A 19,485-nucleotide genomic window follows, 5' to 3' on the forward strand; every position below is an offset into this window, starting at 1 on the left:
ATTTAAGTTACAGAAAAAAATGCTTTTCCAGGCTAGACCGGGCTGCTTGTTCGTGACCCCTGTCCCGAGTCAGTCGGCTGGACCCAGGACTGGGGCAAAGGAAGCCAAAACAGTGTCAGAGACGAACAAGTCACTAGGATGGCGAGCACAGACACACTTCCCTTAGTGCTGTAGGTTGCCCACCGGGTCTGTGGGGGGGCCTTTTGTTTTCGGGTCCGGGGAGGACTCCCCACGAGAGGGGACGTCCCGCGAGTGGCCCATCAGTCGGTTATTAAACAGTTTCTCTGAAAAGCGCTGCACAGTTCCCGGGCACGCAAGACGCGAGCCTCGGAAGCGCGCCGGCGAGAGTAACGAACCCCCGGCGGAAGCTGAGGAGACCGAAGGGCGGGGGGGGGAAGCGGCGGGAGCCCGCGGAGGAGACCGGGAGCGGGAGGCGGAGGCAAGGAGGCCGGGAGAGGGTGCGGAGTCGAGGGGCGGCTCGGAGGACGAGGGGCGGGAACCTGGAGAGCCTGGAGGAGGAGGGAAGGAGGAGCATCGCGAGCTTCCCGCCCGCGCTCCCGGGCGGCTCCGAGCAGGCGCCCTGGCGGTGCCCGCCGTCTCCTTCCCCGCCCGCCGCGGTCGCCAGGGTACAGGCTCGCGTCCGGTGGCCCGCTGGGCCCGTGGCCGTCGCCCTCCCGCCTCCTCGCAGCGCTGCCCGTTTCGCCCTCGGCCTCGCCTTCCCCGCCCCGGACGGGCCAGGAGCCCCGGCGGAGGTAACTAAGGGCAGATTCCTGCCGCTTGTGGCCCCAGCCCCCTCCCCGCACGTTGGGCCGCCGGCGTCCGCGGGCTCCTCGGGTCCAACCCGCACCCTAGCGTCTGGCCGGTGCGCGACCTCCCCCCGCCTTCTCCTGCCGCACCCCGTCCCCTCGTCCTTCCCCGCTGCCCTGTCCGGGCCCTTGCCTCTCCCTCGGCCTGCCCCAGCCTCCCCGCGTCGCTCTTGCGCCGCAGCATCCGCAGGCTGACGGAGGCGCGGGAGCTCCGGGGGTCGGGTCGCCCTCCGGCCGGCGCGGGACGAACTCCGGTCCGCGCCAGCCCTGGGCGGGGACCCCCTCCTGGTCGTCCACCCCTGTGCGTCCCCGTGGTCACCGCACTGAGCACCTCGCGGGGGAGACGGCGGCTGTCCCCGCCAAGCCTACGCTGCAGGGTCCGGTGGAAAACCCCAGAGGGGTCTCTGGACATGACCTGATGACCTGTGCGGGGTGGTCGTGGCGAAAACTTCTGTTTGCCTTTCTTTGGTATGAATTGAGCACTGGTGAATGAATGGACGCGATTTCTTAGACTCTTTTTCTCGGGAAATTGTGTTCTCCAGTGTGTTTTGAATAAACGTACTTTTTTAGGGTAGACTTAACCATATTTTCCCTCCTAACATACCTTGTGTGATTGAGTTTCTTTTTTATTTCTTTCTTCCGTTAGTTAATTGTACTTGTTTCATGATGTTATCTGTAGCTTTAGTGTTTCGAGTGCCAGTTCACCATGAGGCAGAAATAATCTTTGCCACCTAACAGGAGGTGAGAACATCTTTTATAGTTACGACAGGTGAAAGACCATCCATCATCAAATCCTGTAGGGCTGTCTTCACATCTTGAGCTTTTTATCCTTTACATTTTAGTTGCGAGGCTTATCTATGGCGATACATCTGGAGTATTTTAAAGCAAATTCCTGGCATAAATACTTAGGTGTATGCTGTGTCTCTCCTATCTAGGAGACGTAAGGACATTAACCGCCCCCCCCCCCAAAACTCAGAATTACCACATACTCCCCAAAATAACATTAATTCCTCAATAACATCTAATACCCTGTCATATTCCAATCTCCTCTTTTTTTTGAATTTGAAATTCAGGTTTACAGAAAAATTACAAGAATAATACTAAGGAATTCCTGTACTCTTACAGTTGAACCCTTTGTTTATATTTTGCCCATGCTTTTTTCTTTTCTTTATACTTGTGCACACACATTGTCTTTTCTGAACTATTTGAGAATGGCTTGCATGCGTCATGGCTCTTACCGCTTTTACATAAACAAGTACATTTACCAAATTCAGGAAATTTAATTACTTTTATCTGTGCTATAATCCCTATTTCTAGTTGTCAGTTGTCACAATAATATCCTTTATAATAAATTTTCTAGTACAAGATACAGTTCAGTTTATTTTATTTTTTTATTTTTTTTAATTTTTTTTTAACGTTTATTTATTTTTGAGACAGAGAGAGACAGAGCATGAACGGGGGAGGGTCAGAGAGAGGGAGACACAGAATCTGAAACAGGCTCCAGGCTCTGAGCTGTCAGCACAGAGCCCGACGCGGGGCTAGAACTCACGGACCGCGAGATCATGACCTGAGCCGAAGTCGGTCGCCTAACCGACCGAGCCACCCAGGTGCCCCAGTTTATTTTATTTCATTTAGTTGCCTTATATTTTTTATCTTCCTTAACTTGGAGTGTTCTTGAGCCTTTGTTTCTCATGATATTGATATTTTTAAGGAATAAGAGCCCATTTATATCATATTCTTCGATATGAGTTTCCTCATGAATAGAATTAGGTTTGAATTTTTTGGTTGGAATACTATAGAAGTCATGTCTTCACATTATCACAATCAGAGGAGCATGTGTCCCTCTTACAGGTTAAGATGTTATCCCTTTTTTCCACTCTATTTTTTTTCTATTAACAGTTATTTTCTCCTTATTTTCCAATTAAGTACAGTTGACCTTTAAACCACATGGGTGTTAGAGGTGCCACCCCCTCCCCCCAAGCAGTTGAAAGTCTGCTGAATCCCAAAATACTGAACTAATAGTATACTGTTGACCATGCCTTACCAATAACAAAAATGACACATATTTTGTATCTTGTGTGAATTATATAATGTATTCTTAAGGCTAGAGAAAAGAAAATTGTACTAATAAAATCATAAGGAAGAGAAAACACATTTGCAGTACTATATTAGATTTATTGAAAAAATCTGTGTATAAGTGGACCTGTATAGTTCAAACCTCTGTTCAAGGGTCAGCTGTAATTTGTGGGGAAATACCTCTAGATTGTGTGTGTGTGTATATATGTATATATTTTATATATGTTTTATAAAAATATATATATTATATATTTTATATTTATATTTGAGAGAGAGAGAGAACCTTAAGGAGGCTCCACACCCAGCCTGGAACCCAACACGGGGCTCAATCCCATGACCCTGGGATCATGACCTACCTGAAATCAAGAGTCAGACCCTCAACCGAGAGAGCCATCCAGGTGCCCCAGTACCTCTAGATTATGTAAATATCTTGTTCCTTAGAATCCTCCCCCTCCCTCTGCCTGATTTAGCATCCATTGATGGTTCTTTCCTAAATTAGTTTTTACTATGATAGTTTTTTTTTTAAACGTTTATTTATTATTGAGAGACAGAGAGAGAAAGAACATGAGCATGGGGGGGGTGGGCAGAGAGAGAGGAAGAGACACAGAATCTGAAACAGGCTCCAGGCTCTGAGCTGTCAGCACAGAGCCCGATGCGGGGCTCGAACCCACAAACCTGGCGAGATCATGACCTGAGCCGAAGTCGGATGCTTAACCAACTGAGCCACCCAGGCGCCCCTACTATGATAGTTTTAAAATAGTGGTTTTCCACATCTACCCTTGAATCAGTGTGGCCTCATTTATTCTTTTTTTTTTTTTTTTTTTTTTGAGAAACTCGTTATTTTATTTTGTATAAACAGAGGAAGGGAGGAAAGTTTTAAACTTCAAACTTTGTTCAGCATGTGTGCAGTTAGTATCCACAAAAACACTCTCATTTATTCTTCTTTCTTTCTTTCTTTTTTTTTTGTGGGGCGGGGAGAGAGAGGCAGAGGCAGAGGGAGAAGGAGAGAGAAAATCTCAAGCAGGCTCCATGCCTAGTGCAGAGTCTGACTCGATCATACCATGGTGAGATACAATCTGAGCCAATATCAAGAGTTGGATGCTTAACTGACTGAGCCACCCAGGTGCCCCATATTTTTTATTTAATAGATTGTAACCTGTTGCTCATCTTCTTTGATGCTGAGAGTCTCAAATTTGGGGGATTTGGCCCTTCAATCTCGATCCTGTTTCTTTTGACATGTCTCTATCATATGTTTGTTTCCTTAACTTTGGAACAAAAAAATGTTCCAGGTCCATCTGTTTCCTTTTCTATCCCTGCCCTGAAATCAGCTGTTTTTTCAAGGAGTCCTGGTTTCTTTTACTGAGGAATGGTGTTTCTTTTTGGTTTAGAAACCAAAATCTGGGTGCTAGGTTTGCTCATTGCTACTGGAATATCATTGCTCTTAGCCTCTTTTAGAGGACAGAGCTAGAAATCATGAGTTTTTATACAGATACTTCCAATTATAATCTAGCCTCTTAGGGCTTTTCTTTACCTTTCCCCATTCCCCATTCTATAATTGTTTCCCCTTCTTCAATGAGAATGCTGGCTCCCATCAACAGCTCTGTGTGTGTGTGTGTGTGTGTGTGTGTGTGTGTGTGTGTGTGTTACACATATGTATGCACAAACATACACATATATGTATGCATATGTTCATTTGCTCAGCCCTAAATACACAAAAAGTAGCTTCATAATTTTTGTATTTATACCCCTAGGGAAAACAACCAAGAAGAATTTGACATTTGTTTGTTGTTCTTTTTATCTTCAGTTTGAGAGCATATCGTCAAAATATTCTGTTTAAAAGTTATTTGGGGGTGCCTGCATGGCTCAGATGGTTAAGCCTCCGACTTCAGCTCAGGTCATGGTCTTGCATTTCATGGGTCTGAGCCCCACGTCAGGCTCTGGGCTGACAGCTCAGAGCCTGGAACCTGCTTTGGATTCTGTCTCCCTCTCTCCCTGCCCCTCCCCTGCTCATGCTCTGTCTCTCTCAAAAAAATTAAAAAAAAAAGTTACTTGAATTGATCCTTTTTTTCTTCATTGGGGTTATTTTACTTATTTGAAATATAGTCAGATTTGTTTCTCTTTGTATTTTTATGTACCCCCTCCATTCTTGTTTTTACTAATATGATTCTAGAAATCAAAACTATACAAAAAGGTATATTAAGAAGTATCCCTCTCTTTCTAGCCTTTCCACTTTGTCACCCTCCCCCCAGTGGAAGTTAGTTATTAGCCTGTTAATTTTTGTTTTCTTTTTCTTTTTACAAAATTAAATGATGCATATGTTATTTTCATCTCTTTACATATAAGGTAGTATACTAGGTATACTCTTTTTTTTAAGTAGGCACCACACCAGTATGGGGCTTGAAGTCATGACCCCAAGATCAAGATCAAGATCAAGAGTTGCTTGCTCTACCAACTGAGCCAGCCAGGTGCCCCTATGTATATTCCTTTGCACTTTACTTTTTTCAATTAGCAATATATTCTAGAAATCAGAGAGATCTTCCTTATTCTTTTTTTTTTTTTTTTTTGAGAGAGAGAGGGAGAGTGCAAGCAGAGGGGTTGAGGGAGAGAGAGAGAGAGAATGAATGAATGAGAGAGAATATCCCAAGCAGGGTCCATGCTCAGTGCAAAACCTGACTCCGGGCTTGAACCTACAACCCTGGAACCATGACCTGAGCTGAAATTAAGAGTTGGGTGCACAACCAACTGAGCCATTCTGGCGCCCCTAGACCTTCCTTATTCTTTTGGCAGCTGCTGAATATCTATTTCTAACTGGTTTATTTGAATTAAAGTCCAAAATAGATCTTCGTATATTACATTTGGTTATTATGTCTCTTAACGTTACCCCATATATGCATATCTATATCTATGTAATACATATATAAGCTTCTCCCTCTCCCCTGTAAAATTTTTTTTAATGTTTATTTATTTTTTAAGAGAGACAGCAGGGGATGGGGAGAGAGAGAAGGGGACAGAGGGTCCAGAGCAGGCTCTGCGCTGGCAGCAGAGAGCCTGATGGCGGGGCTTGAACTCATGAACTGTGAAATCATGACCTGAGCCAAAGGCAAATGCTTAACTGACCGAGCCACCCAGGTGCCCCACTCCTTCCCCCCGTTAAAATACCATTTATTTGTTGAACCAACTGCATCATTTATCCTATAGCATTTTTTACATTGTGAATTTGGTTGATTTTATTTTCCTGGTGTATTTAATATGTTCCTTTATTTTCTTTATTTCTTGTTCATTGATGTTTAGAGTCAGACAGATTAAGGTTCAGTTTAAAATTTTTATCTTTTAAAGAATATTTCATAGATGGTTCTGTGTACCTCCTATCTATGTAGCAACATATCAGGAGGGATATAATGTCTTTGTCTCACAGTAACTTAAAAAAAATTTTTTTTTTTAAATTTTGAGAGAGAGAGTGCAAGCAGGGGAGAGATAGAGAGAGAGAGGGTGAGCGAGAATCCCAAGCAGCCTCCACACTGCCAGCTCAGAGCCTGACTCGGGGCTCAAACCCACTGAAATGCAAGACCATGACCTGAGCCAAAATCCAAGAGTCCAGTGCTTAACTGACTGAACCACCCAGGTGCCCCTGTCTCATAGTAATTTTAAGATTTATTAGTGAGTGTAGGCCATGTCAGTTCATCTGTTACAGATGAACTACTTTCACCTAATAGTTTTAGCAACCACTGATACTGTTGACTAGACCTATTATTTCATTAGGAGCTACAAATGATGCTTTTCTGATAAAATCATTCCTATTGCTTTTGGTTCACTTTTTTAAATAATTTATTTATAATTTTAGTTATATTTAAAATTTATAAAAATAGTGTCTCAGGAAGTAGTCATTTAGATTTTTAGAGTTCTGAGTAATTGAAAAACATAATGTTACAGTATAAAATATGAGGTTGGCTAGCATCTTAATAGGTCCTCTTTGCTGTACTTGGATAGTTTTTCTTTTAAAGCTTATTTTATTAAAAAGTTCAGCTACTTTCTTTTTAAAGATCTTTAATCATACCAAATAAATTAAACTATTTTGGAATTTGTAAACTAAATAGAATTAGAAATATAGAATTAAAAAAAATTTTTTTTGAGGGAGAAAAAGCACAAATAGGGGAGGGCGGGGGGCGGGGGGGACAGAGGATATGAACCAGGCTTGTGCTGACAGCAGTGAGCCCAGTGCGGGACTTGAGCTCATGCACTGGAAGGTCATAACCTGAGTCAAAGTTGGTCACTGAACCAACTGAGCAACCCCGGTGCCCCAGGAATATAGAATTAAAAAAAAAATTTTTTTTTTACATTTATTTATTTTCGAGAGAGAGTGAGCACGAGTCGGGGAGGGGCAGAGAGAGAGAGAGGGAGACACAGAATCCGAAGCAGGTTCCGGGCTCTGAGCTATCAGCACAGAGCCCGAGGCAGGGCCTGAACCCACAAACCGTGAGATCATGACCTGAGCTGAAGTCAGGCGCTCAACCGAATGAGCCACCCTAGTGCCCCAGGAATATAGAATTTTTTAAAAAGGAGGAAAGAATATGGTTAATGATTGAATACAGTCCAGACCGATGACCAAATTACATCATTGTTCAAGATTTCACAATTTTGAGAATTAAAAAAAATTAATTTGTAACAGAAACTTCCAGGAAAATTGCATATATAGTACAAAGAACTTTTTTTCACAAACCATTTGAGAGTGACCAACTGATGTTCCCTTACCTCTGAATATTTTAGTGTGTATTTTCTGCAAACAAGGACATTCACCTCCAAAATTGGAAGACACCACATCAAAATCAAAATTAGCATTCATACATTACAACCATATCGTCCTCAGTTTCTCTTTCTATTTAAGTTTTGCCTGTTGCCAATATTGTCTTTTAATCATGAAAAGATACTCATTGCAATTTATTTAGTTACCAGGTTTTCCACTTGGGACCAGTTTCTTTTTTTTTCTTTCTTTCTTTTTTTTTTAAATTTAGAGAGAGAGACTATGCATTGGGGGAGCGGGTCAGAGGGAGAGAGAGAATCTTAAGTTCCATGCTCAGTGGAGCCTGATGTGGGGCTCAGTCCCATGACCCGGGATCATGACGTTAGCCAAAATCAAGAGTCAGACGCTCAACCAGTTGAGCCACCCAGGCATCCTGGGACCAGTTTCTTGATCTTCCTGACTTTCACACCCTTGAAACTTTTCAAGGTTTTTGAAAGTTTTCAGATCAGTTATTTTGTAGAATGTCCCTTAACTTGGGTTTTCCTGATATTTCCTTGTGATTAGATTCAGGTTATGTGTCTTTAGCACAGATGTCACAGAAATTTTTCTCATTTTACCTATTAGGTGATACATGATTTCCAGTTGTCCCATTTCTGATAATTTTCATTTTGATCACTGGATTAAATGGAGTCTGCCTGGCTTTTTCATCATAAAGTTACTCTTTTTTTGTAACTAATGAGTACCTTATAGGGTATTTTTATACTTTATAACAATGTAAATATGCCATTTTTATGAAATGTTCAATTTATTTGTTTACTTATTCATAATTCTATGGATTCATGGTTTTCTATTTTATTCTATGGATTTTAAGTCCATTGCCGTAATATGTTTTGATCCTCCAGCTGTTTTCAGTTTGGTCAGTGGGATCCTTTTCAGTGTGACTTCTGTGTTTCTCTCTGTTTGGGCTCCAGCACACTGTGCCAGGCTGTCATGTCATACTGTGTGAACATCCTCCCAGGATTCTCCCAAGAATGGATTATGTTTTCCTCACCCTGCTTGGGCTCTGACAAACTCTTCTTGGATTCCACTGCAACTATCTCCATACCCAGCATGGGTACTTGCTAACGCATCTTCACTACATGTTTTCTTGGGGCTTCATCTTTATGTGGGCTAGTTTGGACTTTCTTACAGCTCGATGGCTCAGGGTGGTTTGTTTATATGGCGATTGAAGGCTTCAAGAGTGTAATTACTCCAGGGGGTAAGGTAGAAGCTATAATTGCTTTTTATGATTGAGCCTTGGGAAATGTATAACATCACTTCCATTTTACTCTTGGTTAGAATAATTAAAATCTCACCCACTTTTAAGGGATGAGGGAGGCATGGGGCAGAGCTCTCAATGAGAGAAGTGTCAAAGTCATAGTTGAGGAAGACTATGTAGGATGGGAGATACTGTTGTGGCCATCTTTGGGAAATACAACCTATGGCACTGAGAAAAGCATATCACATAGAAACTTCATTGTCAAGATCTTTTCCTAGTTTATTTTTATCTTCATAGCCCGAGAAACAACTTGTGAAAAAAGCAAATACATTTTGCTTGACTATTCAAGATATAAGATGAGATACTGAATGCATTCTTTATATCTTACCTTAAAAAGACAGTTAACTTGAGCTGATGAAAAAAGTGATTTACCAAAACTTGGTGAACATTCTAAATTAGAATCCTTATAAATCTTATGGGCTACTTATTATTATTATTATTTACAGCATCTTGTGACTTTTTACCTAATTGGTCATTGCAAGAAGCATGGAGATAAGATTAGAAGTTTTGACATCAACAAGTATCAAGCAGAAAAAGCCCTGGCCACGAGTCTCCTGGTTAGGACAGGTAGGTTTTTCTTTCTTCATACAATACCAGCTATAATAATGTGTTAAATGTGTACTTTGCCTCTAAGATAGAATGTTCTATGGTCTTTAAAAAAAAAAACAGGGGCGCCTGGGTGGCTCAGTCGGTTAAGCGTCCGACTTCAGCTCAGGTCACGATCTCGCGGTCCGTGAGTTCGAGCCCCGCGTTGGGCTCTGGGCTGATGGCTCAGAGCCTGGAGCCTGCTTCCCATTCTGTGTCTCCCTCTCTCTCTCTGCCCCTCCCCTGTTCATGCTCTGTCTCTCTCTGTCTCAAAAATAAATAAACGTTAAAAAAAAATTAAAAAAAAAAATAAATAAAACAAAACAAAACACCATCTTTAGCAGGATCACCTCACTGAACAGAGTTTTTTGTGTTTGTGTTTTTTTTTTAATTAAAAAAAATTTTTTTAACGTTTTTTATTGAGAGAGAGAGACAAAATGTGAGCAGGGGAGGGGCAGAGAGAGAAGGAGACACAGAATCTGAAGCAGGTTCCAGGCTCTGAGCTATCAGCACAGAGCCTGAGTGGGACTCGAACTCACAGACAGCGAGATCATGACCTGAGCTGAAGTTGGATGCTTAACCGACTGAGCCACCCAGGCGCTCATTTGTTTGTTTGTTTGTTTGTTTTTATGTTGAGCAAGTTAGCTTCTCAAGAAAGTTAAATGGTCTGTGTAGAAGAAATACTTTATTTTCAAAAAAAAAAAATTTGTCCTGTTAATTTAAGGTTGAGATGGCAAATATCAAAAGGAATTTTTAAATTTAAATATAATTAACATGCAATGTTATATTAGGTTTAGGTGTACAACATACCCTATAATTCCATGCATTACTCAGTGCTCATCACAATAAGTACAGTCACCATCTGTCACCATACAACACTATTACAATATTACTGAGTATATACTCTATGCTGTACTTTTTATATCGGTAACATACATTTTATGACTGGAAGTTTGAACTTCTTAATCCCCTTCAACTATTTTGCCCATCTCCCCACTCCTCTCCCCTCTGGCAACTACAAGTTTGTTCTCTGTATTTAAGAGTCTGTTTATTTTGTTGTTGTTCATTTTGATTTTTAGATTCAACATGTAAGTAAAATCATGATATTTGTCTTTCTCTGACTGACTTATTTTACTTAGTATTATACCTTCTAGGTCCATCCATGTTATTGCAAATGGCAAGGTCTCATTCTTTTTTTTAATCACTGAGTAATATTCCATTTTATACATATCACTTCTTTTTTTTTTAACTTGTTTTTTTAATGTTTATTTATTTTTGACAGAAAGAACATGAGCCAGGGAGGGGCAGAGAGAGAGGGGGACAGAGGATCTGAAGCAGCCTCTGTACTGACAGCAGAGAGCCTGATGGGGGCTCAGACTCATGAACCTTGAGATTGTGATCTCAGCTGAAGTAGATGCCTAACCAACTGAGCCACCCAGGCGCCCCTCTTCTTTTTTTTTTTTTAAGTTTATTTATTTATTTTGAGAGAGAGCGTGTGCACACAAAGTGGGGAAGGGGCAGAGAGAGGGGAGGGAGAGAGAATCCCAAGCAGGTTCTCCACTACCTGATGTGGGGCTTGAACTCATGAACTGCAAGATCATGACCTGAGCTGAAATCAGACACTTAACTCACTGAGCCACCCAGATGCCCCTATACCACCACCACCACCACCACCACCACCACCACCTCCTCCTCCTCCTCCTCCTCCTCCTCCTCCTCCTCCTCCCTCTTCTTCTTCTTCTTCTTCTTTTAAGTTATTCATATATTTTGAGAGAGAGAGAGAGCATGGGAGGGGTAGTGAGAGAGGGAGAGAGAGAATCCCAATTAGGCTCTGTGCTGTCAGTGTGGAGCCTGATGCAGGGCTCGAACTCATGAACCACGAGATCATGATCTGAGCTGCATTCAAGAGCTGGACAATTAACCAAGGAGCCACCAGGTGCCCCATACCACAACTTTATTCATTCATCTATTGATAGACACTGGCTTGCTTCCATATCTTGGCTACTATAAATAATGCTGCAATAAACATAGAGGTGTGAATGTCTTTTTGAATTAGAGTTTTTGTTTTCCTTGGTAAATACCCAGTAGTAGAATTAGTGAATCATATGGTATTTCTATTTTTAATTTTTTGAGGAACCTCCATACTGTTTTGCCAGAGTTGCTGCACCAATTTACATTCCTACCAACAGTGTATAAGTGTTTCTTTTTGTCTATATCCTTGCCAAATACTTGTTATTTCTTTTTTTTTTTTTAATATTTTATTTGTAAGTACCAATGTGGGGCTCAAACTCACGACCTTGAGACCAAGAGTCCCATGCTCACTGACTGAGCCAGCAAGGTGCCCCTCTTGTCTTTTTGATTCTAGTCATTCTGACAGGTGTAGGATGATATATCTCAGTGTGGTTTTGATGTACTTCCATGATAATATGATATTGAGCATCTTTTCGTGTATCTATTGACCTTCTGTATATCTTCTTTAGAAAAATGTCTATTCAGGTCCTCTGCCCATTTTTAATCGGGTTATTTGGGGTTTTTTGGTGTTGAGTTGTATAATTTCTTTGTATACTTTGGATATTAACCCCTTATTGAACATATCATTTGCAAATATCTTCTCCCATTCAGTAGATTGCCTTTTTGTTGATGGTTTCCTCCTGTGCTGTGCAAAAAATTTTTGTTTTTTGTAACCAAAGGGAATATTTAATCTTCTGAATCCTTTCTTACCGGAACAGTCAGTGGACTGTTTTCTTACCATTGTGATTTTCATGAGTATGCCCTATGCCCCTTAAAACTAGGATAAAGTTGGGCCAGGATACACCAGAAATCCAGGAATACCATTCACAATATATGGAAGAGATTCGTCACCTTAGGGAAATTTAGCAAGCCTATAAAATCCTCTTAGAATAGGTAATAATTATGAAAATTTTAACGATTGGTGTTTTAGTGTTAGTGTCATTTCCTGTGAGAAATTATATCGTTAACTTCCTCTAGTCTCTTCTTTCTTTTTAAAGATGCTGTTTTTGTTTTTTTTTTTTTAAATGTACATTTGAGAGAGAGAACGTATGGACAAGCAGGGGAGGGGCAGAGAGAGAGCGGGAGAGAGAGAATCCCAAGCAGGCTCCTGATGTCAGCGCAGAACCCAGTAAGGGGCTCAATCTCACACACCATGATATCATGACCTGAGCCAAAATCAAGAGTTGGACACTTAACTGACTGAGCCACCCAGGTGCCCCTAGTGTAGGTAAATAATTAAAAAGCTTGCCCATACTACTGATCAAATTCATGAAATTAAACAACATGTAACCCAATTTTGGCTAGCAGAATTGTAAGACACTTTTATGATTAAAAAAAATTTTTTTTTAGTGTTTATTTATCTTTGAGAAAGGGAGAGAGTACGAGCAGGGGAGAGACAGGGACACAGAATCCAAAATAGGCTCTAGGCTCTAAGCTGTCAGCACAGAGCCCAATGCAGGGCTCGAACCCGTGAACCATGAGATTATGACCTGAGCTGAAGTTAGACACCTAACTACTTAAACAACTGAACCACCTAGGGGCCCCAGCACTCTTATAATTTTATCTTATTTATTTTATTATTTTTTTCTTTAATTTTAATTTTTTAAAAATTTACATCCAAATTAATTAGCATATAGTGCAACAATGATTTTAGGAGTAGATTCCTTAGTGCCTCTTACCCATTTAGCCCATCCCCCCCTCCCACCACCCCTCCAGTAACCCTCAGTTTGTTCTCCATATTTATGAGTCTCTTCTGTTTTGCCCCCCTCCCTGTTTTTATATTCTTTTTGTTTCCCTTTCCTTATGTTCATCTGTTTTGTCTCTTATAGTCCTCATATGAGTGAAGTCATATGATACTTGTCTTTCTCTGACTGACTAATTTCACTTAGCATAATACCCTCCAGTTCCATCCATGTAGTTGTAAATGGCAAGATTTCATTGTTTTCGATTGCCGAGTAATCCTCCACTGTATATATACCACATCTTTTTTATCCATTCATTCATCAGTGGGCATTTGGGCTCTTTCCATACTTTGGCTATTGTTGATAGTGCTGCTATAAACATGGGGGTGCATGTGTCCCTTCGAAACAGCACACCTGTATCCCTTGGATAATACCCAGTAGTGCAATTGCTGGGTCATAGGGTAGTTCTATTTTTAGTGTTTTGAGGAACCTCCATACTGTTTTCCAGAGTGGCTGCACCAGCTTGCATTTCCAGTACTCTTATAATTTTAAAGGTCAAAAAGGTCTAGGTGCAGCCATTAGGTCATCTTACCTAGTAATTCTAATAAATATTTTAAGATAGAGTGAAAAATCTCCAGGATACCTAATCAACCTTATTTTCATTTTATGATTTGTGGTACAAATGTATAATCTTTCTTGAATGTCACTTTGTTTTCCTTTCTGGGATAATTTATTTAGATTAGAGGTTGAATTGCCTCCTGGCACCTCTTAAGTGTCATATGTTTCTTCTCTTAGGAAAATGAAGCTGTTTTCCTTTTGGATAATAAATTTATAAATGAAATTAATTTGCTCTCTGGAAGAACAAAGAAGAAAATTCCTTGTCTGCAGCCTTTGTTGAAGGATGCTATTGTCCTAACAACATCCAGTAATGGTTAAGTAGTACTGATATTTTCAAAAGGCTGGATTAATTGTATTCATAAAAACTTGGGGTAATATTAAGGGAAATATTAGATTATAACTATTGTATTTCCTTTTTGGAAACAGATGCCTGGCTGGCTGGGGTACTCACTACAGGGGAGCTTTTTCTTTGGAACAAAGACCAAGATTGCTTGAAAACTGTACAGGCAGCTGAAAAGCCTAAGAAAATGATTCAAGCTGCAGTAGGTGGGAATTTTTTATTTGTTTAAATTAGTTTCCTTGATAAATGGGAGGAAAAGAAGATGGAACATTTTCCTATTACTATTTTAAAAATATCTCTGTATGTGTGCATAAATATATCTGTGTATATATAAATATATATATATATATACATATACATATATATGTTTTCTTGTATATATGATTTTTTTGATGGTGTTTGTTTTTTACTATTTATGTATTTAGGGAGAGCACACAGGTGAGTGGGGGAGGGGCAAAGAGAGGGGGAGAGAGAGGGAGAGAGAGAGAGAGAATGAATGAATCTTTTTTTTTTTTTTTTTTTTTAATTTTTTTTTTTTCAACGTTTTCTTTTTTATTTATTTTTGGGACAGAGAGAGACAGAGCATGAACGGGGGAGGGTCAGAGAGAGGGAGACACAGAATCGGAAACAGGCTCCAGGCTCCGGGCCATCAGCCCAGAGCCTGACGCGGGGCTCGAACCCACGGACCGCGAGATCGTGACCTGGCTGAAGTCGGATGCTTAACCGACTGCGCCACCCAGGCGCCCCAAGAGAATGAATGAATCTTAAGCAGGCTCCATGCTCAATGCAGAGCCCAATGCAGGACTCGAACCCACAAACCATGAGATCGTGGCCTGAGCTGAAATCAAGAGTTGGTCATTTAACTGACTGAGCCACTCAGGCACCCTGATGGTGTTTATTTGTGATACTTAGATTCATCTTGAAGAAAAGTCTGGCTTGCCTAACATATCTGATAACAGGGGGTTCCTAATATCCCATGACAAGTACATGGTAAATATTATTATTTGTACTTTTAATTTATTAGTAGTGCCTTAGTTTTATCCTGAATGGAAATGAAACATCATTTAGGTGTCTTATTGTCAGGATAGATAAATGATGTACTTTCTGGGAGGAATTCAGACTTCACAGGTTTAATTGCCTTTTTTTTGTTTGTTTGTTTTTTTAAAGCAAGCTCTTTGAGACTGTACTTGTATGTATCTGGAAATGGGAGAAGAGTTCTGCTTATAACTCCTGGATGCATATTTCTTTGGGAATATTTGGAATTCAAGAATATCTTATCTTCTAAAAGCCCTTCATTGGTAGGCCAGTGGTCCCAGATCATACCTGAAGAAGCAGTTCATTTGCCTTCTAATGAAGATAAAGAAGCTGTAGTGCATGCTGTCTTTATAAAAAATGAGGTAAAATCCAAATCAGACAGGGTGTTCTAGAAGATGAGATCTCAGACTGTAAGAACAGGCACTGTTTGTGAAGCTGTTGAGCAGAGTGTGTGATAGCATTGCTGTATATCTTTAATCATCATTAATTGTCACAGTAATTGCAAAGTTATTGTGGAAAAGATATTTTTACATTTCTTGGTCGTATTTTTTTAAATGTTTATTAAAAATAGTTTGAACTCCACCAAAAAACTACACTACAACTGACAAATGAATTCAGTAAAGTCACAGGATATGAGATGAATATACAGAAATCTGTTGCATTTCTCTACACTAGTAATGATGTAGCAGATTAAGAGAATAATTTCATTTATAATTGCACCAAAAATAATAAAACATCTAAGAATAAACCTAACCAAGGAGGTGAAAAATCTGTACTCTAAAAACTATAAAACATTGACGAGAGACATTGAGGGTGTCACAGATGGAAGGATATTCCATGCTCATGGACTGGAAGAACCAATATTTTTAAAATGTCCAAACTACCCAACATAGTCTATAGATTTAATGCAACCCCTGTCAAAATGCCAACATTTTTCAAAGAACTGGAACAAATAACCCACAATTTGTATGGACCCATTAAAGACCCCAAGTAGCCAAAACAGTCTTGAAAAAGAAGGACAAAGCTGGAGATACCACAATTCCAGATTTTAAGTTATACTACAATGCTTAGTAATCAAAACAGTATGGTACTGGCACAAAAATAGACATACAGCTCAATGGAACAAAATAGACAGCCCAGAAATAAACCCACCTGTATATGGTCAATGAATCTATGATGAAGGAGGCAAGAATATACAGTGGGGAAAAAGTCTCTTCAACAAATGGTGTTGGGAAAACTGGACCACTTTCTTACACCATACTCAAAAATAAGCTCGAAATGGATTAAAGACCTAGATGTGAGACCTGAAGCCATAAAATTTCTGGAAGAAAGCATAGGAAGTACTTTCTTTGACATCAGCCATAGAAACATTTTTCTAGATACATCTCCTCTGGCAAGGGAAACAAAAGCAAAATTAAACTATTGGAACTAGACAAAGATAAGCTTTTGCACAGCACAGGACGAAACCATCAACAAAACAAAAAGACAATCTACTGAATGGGAGAAGATATTTGCAAATAATATATCCAATAAGGGGTTAATATCCAAAGTATACAAAGAACTTACACAACTCAATATCAAAAAACCACAAATAACCCAATTAAAAAACGGGCAGAGGACCTGTATAGTTATTTTTCTAAAGAAGACAAACATGCATGAAAAGATGCTCAACATCACTCATCATCAGGGAAGTGCAAATCAAGTGCTGAGATACATCACCTTACACCTGTCAGAATGACTAGAATAAAAAAGACAAGAAATGACAAGTATTTGGCAAGGATGTGGAGAAAAAGGAACCCTTATGCACTGTTGGTGGGAATTGGTGCAGCCACTCTGGAAAACAGTGTGGAGGTTCCTCAAAAAATTAAAAGTAGAAATACCATATGATCCACTAATTCTACTACTGGGTATTTGCCCAAGGAAAACAAAAACACTTATTTGAAAAGACATATACACCCCTATGTTTACTACACCATTATATACAGTAGCTAAGATATGGAAGCAAGCCAGTGTCTATCAATAGATGAATGGATAAAGAAGATGTGGTTTATTTTTAAAATGTCATAATTACTCGGTGATAAAGAATAATGAGGTCTTGCCATTTGCAACAACATGGATGGAGCTAGAGGGTATAATGCTAAGTGAAATAAGTCCAATCAGAGAAAGGCAAATACCATGACTTAAATTACATGTTGAATCTGAAAGACAAAAGGAACAGACTCTTAAATACAGAGAACAAACTGGTGGTTGCCAGAGGGGAGGTGGGTGAGGGGTGGATGAAATAGATAAAGGGTGTTAAGAGCACACTTACCTTGATAAACACTGAGATGTGTAGAATTGTTGAATCATTATACTGTACACTTGAAACTAATATAACACTGTATGTTAATTATACTTGAATAAAAAAAATGGTTTGACCTTAGAGCTTCCTTTCTCTTTTCTTAGTATTTTCCGTAGTTTTTATTATTTACTTACTTACTTACTTATTTATTTATTTATTTAGGGAGCATGAGCAGGGGGGAGAGGCAGACAGAGAGAGGGATTCCTCAGCAGGCTTCACACTCAAGAGTAGAAACTGAGTGTGATTGCACAACCCTAGGATTATGCCCTGAGCTGAAATCAAAGAGTCGGATGCCTAACTGACTGAGCCACCCAGATGCCCCAATTTTTATTTATTTTTTAATTTCAGTATAGTTGAGACACAATGTTACATTAGTTTCAGGTATACAACATGATGATTCATGAACTCTTTATGTTATGCTGTGCTTTCCACAAGTGTAGCCACAATCTATCACCATCAAAACTATTATGCCATTGATTGTATACCCTCTGTTGTACCTTTTATTCCCATGACTTATTTGTTACATAACTAGAAGCCTGTATCTCCCACTCCCCTTCACCCATTTTGTCCACGCCCCTGCCCTGCACCCTACTCCCCTCTGGCAAACATCAGTTTGTTCTCTGTATTTACAAGTGTGATTCTGTACTTTTTCTCCATTTTTAAAATATAACTAGTTTTATAATTTAAAAAGCTAGAATTGGTGATAATTAAGCCATTTAATTACCAGGAAAGAACACATTCATTAACTAAAAAACATTATCAATAGCTGCATGCACTCTTTATATGTATGGACCAACATTTTATTACCCAGTCCACTGTTAGAAATTGCATTTTGAAATTTTTTTTTCCTTTATCTTCTTCCCACCTCTGGGGGTAGTGCCCTAATTTAGATAATAAATAACTATAAGAGAAAAAAAATTATAAGAATCCAGTTTCAGCCACAGTAAATTACAGTGTTTTCTTCCTTTTTTAATTTAAATTTTTAAAGTTTATTTATTTTCAGAGAGAGAGCAAGCATGCATGTGGGGAAGGAGCAGAGAGAGACAATCCTAAGCAGGCTGTGAGCTCAGTGCAGAGCCCAATGTGGGGCTCAAACCCACAAACCGTGAGATCATGACCTGAGCTGAAACTAAGAGTTGGATGCTTGCTTAACTGACTGAGCCACTCAGGCGCCCTTAATTTTTATTAATTTTTTTCAAATATCTATTTAAATCTAGTTAATATATAGTGCAATATTGGTTTCAGGAGTAGAATTCAGTGACTTATCATTTACATACAACACCCAGTGTTCATAACCAGTGCCCTCTCAAAACCCATTCCCCATTTAGCCCACACCCCACCCACCTCCCTCCATCAACCTTCAGTTCCCTATCTTAAGAGTCTCTTATGGCTTGTTTCCCTCTTTTTTTCTTTTTTTTTCCCCCTCCCATATGTTCATCTGTTTAGTTTTTTTTTTTTTTTAATGTTTATTTTTTGAGGGAGAGACAGCATGACCCAGGGGAGGGGGCAGAGAGAGAGGGAGACACAGAATCAGAAGTAGGCTCTAGGCTCTGAGCTGTCAACACAGAGCCCAATGTGGGGCTCAAACTCATCAACCACAAGATCATGACCTGAGCTGAAGTCGGATGCCCAAACAACTAAGCCACCCAGGTGCCCCTCATCTGTTTTGTTTCATAAATTCCACATATGAGTGAAATCATATGGTACTTGTCTTTCTCAGACTGACTTATTTTGCTTAGCATAATACACTCTAGCTCCATCCAAGTCATTGAAAATGTCAAGATTTCATTCTTTTTGATGACCGAGTAATATTCTGTTTTATATATATATCACACCCATTCATCAGTTGATGGACACTTGGACTCTTTCCATAGTTTGGCTATTGTTGATAATGCTGTTATAAACATTGGGGTGCATGTACCCCTTTGAATCTGTA

At 39.9% G+C, this 19,485-nt stretch overlaps 1 protein-coding gene across 6 annotated transcripts in view; it reads left to right on the forward strand.

The window, feature by feature from the left end:
- The first annotated feature begins 460 nt into the window (after positions 1–460).
- The window catches only part of CPLANE1 (ciliogenesis and planar polarity effector complex subunit 1), a 140,361-nt gene continuing 121,336 nt past the window's right edge, over positions 461–19,485 (forward strand). For 5 of the 6 annotated variants that reach the window (XM_049648144.1, XM_049648149.1, XM_049648146.1 and 2 more), the window contains exons 1-5: positions 461–752; positions 9,385–9,505; positions 14,011–14,146; positions 14,260–14,379; positions 15,341–15,570. In XM_049648144.1, coding sequence (XP_049504101.1) covers positions 9,425–9,505; positions 14,011–14,146; positions 14,260–14,379; positions 15,341–15,570 — 567 coding nt within the window. In that variant the 5' untranslated portion in view covers positions 461–752; positions 9,385–9,424. Of the gene's footprint in view, positions 753–8,706; positions 9,506–14,010; positions 14,147–14,259; positions 14,380–15,340; positions 15,571–19,485 lie in introns of those variants that run through there. The other variant, XM_049648145.1, reaches the window with a different exon arrangement.

The sequence above is a fragment of the Panthera uncia genome, assembly GCF_023721935.1.
Source record: "Panthera uncia isolate 11264 chromosome A1 unlocalized genomic scaffold, Puncia_PCG_1.0 HiC_scaffold_17, whole genome shotgun sequence".
Taxonomy (NCBI): domain Eukaryota; kingdom Metazoa; phylum Chordata; class Mammalia; order Carnivora; family Felidae; genus Panthera; species Panthera uncia.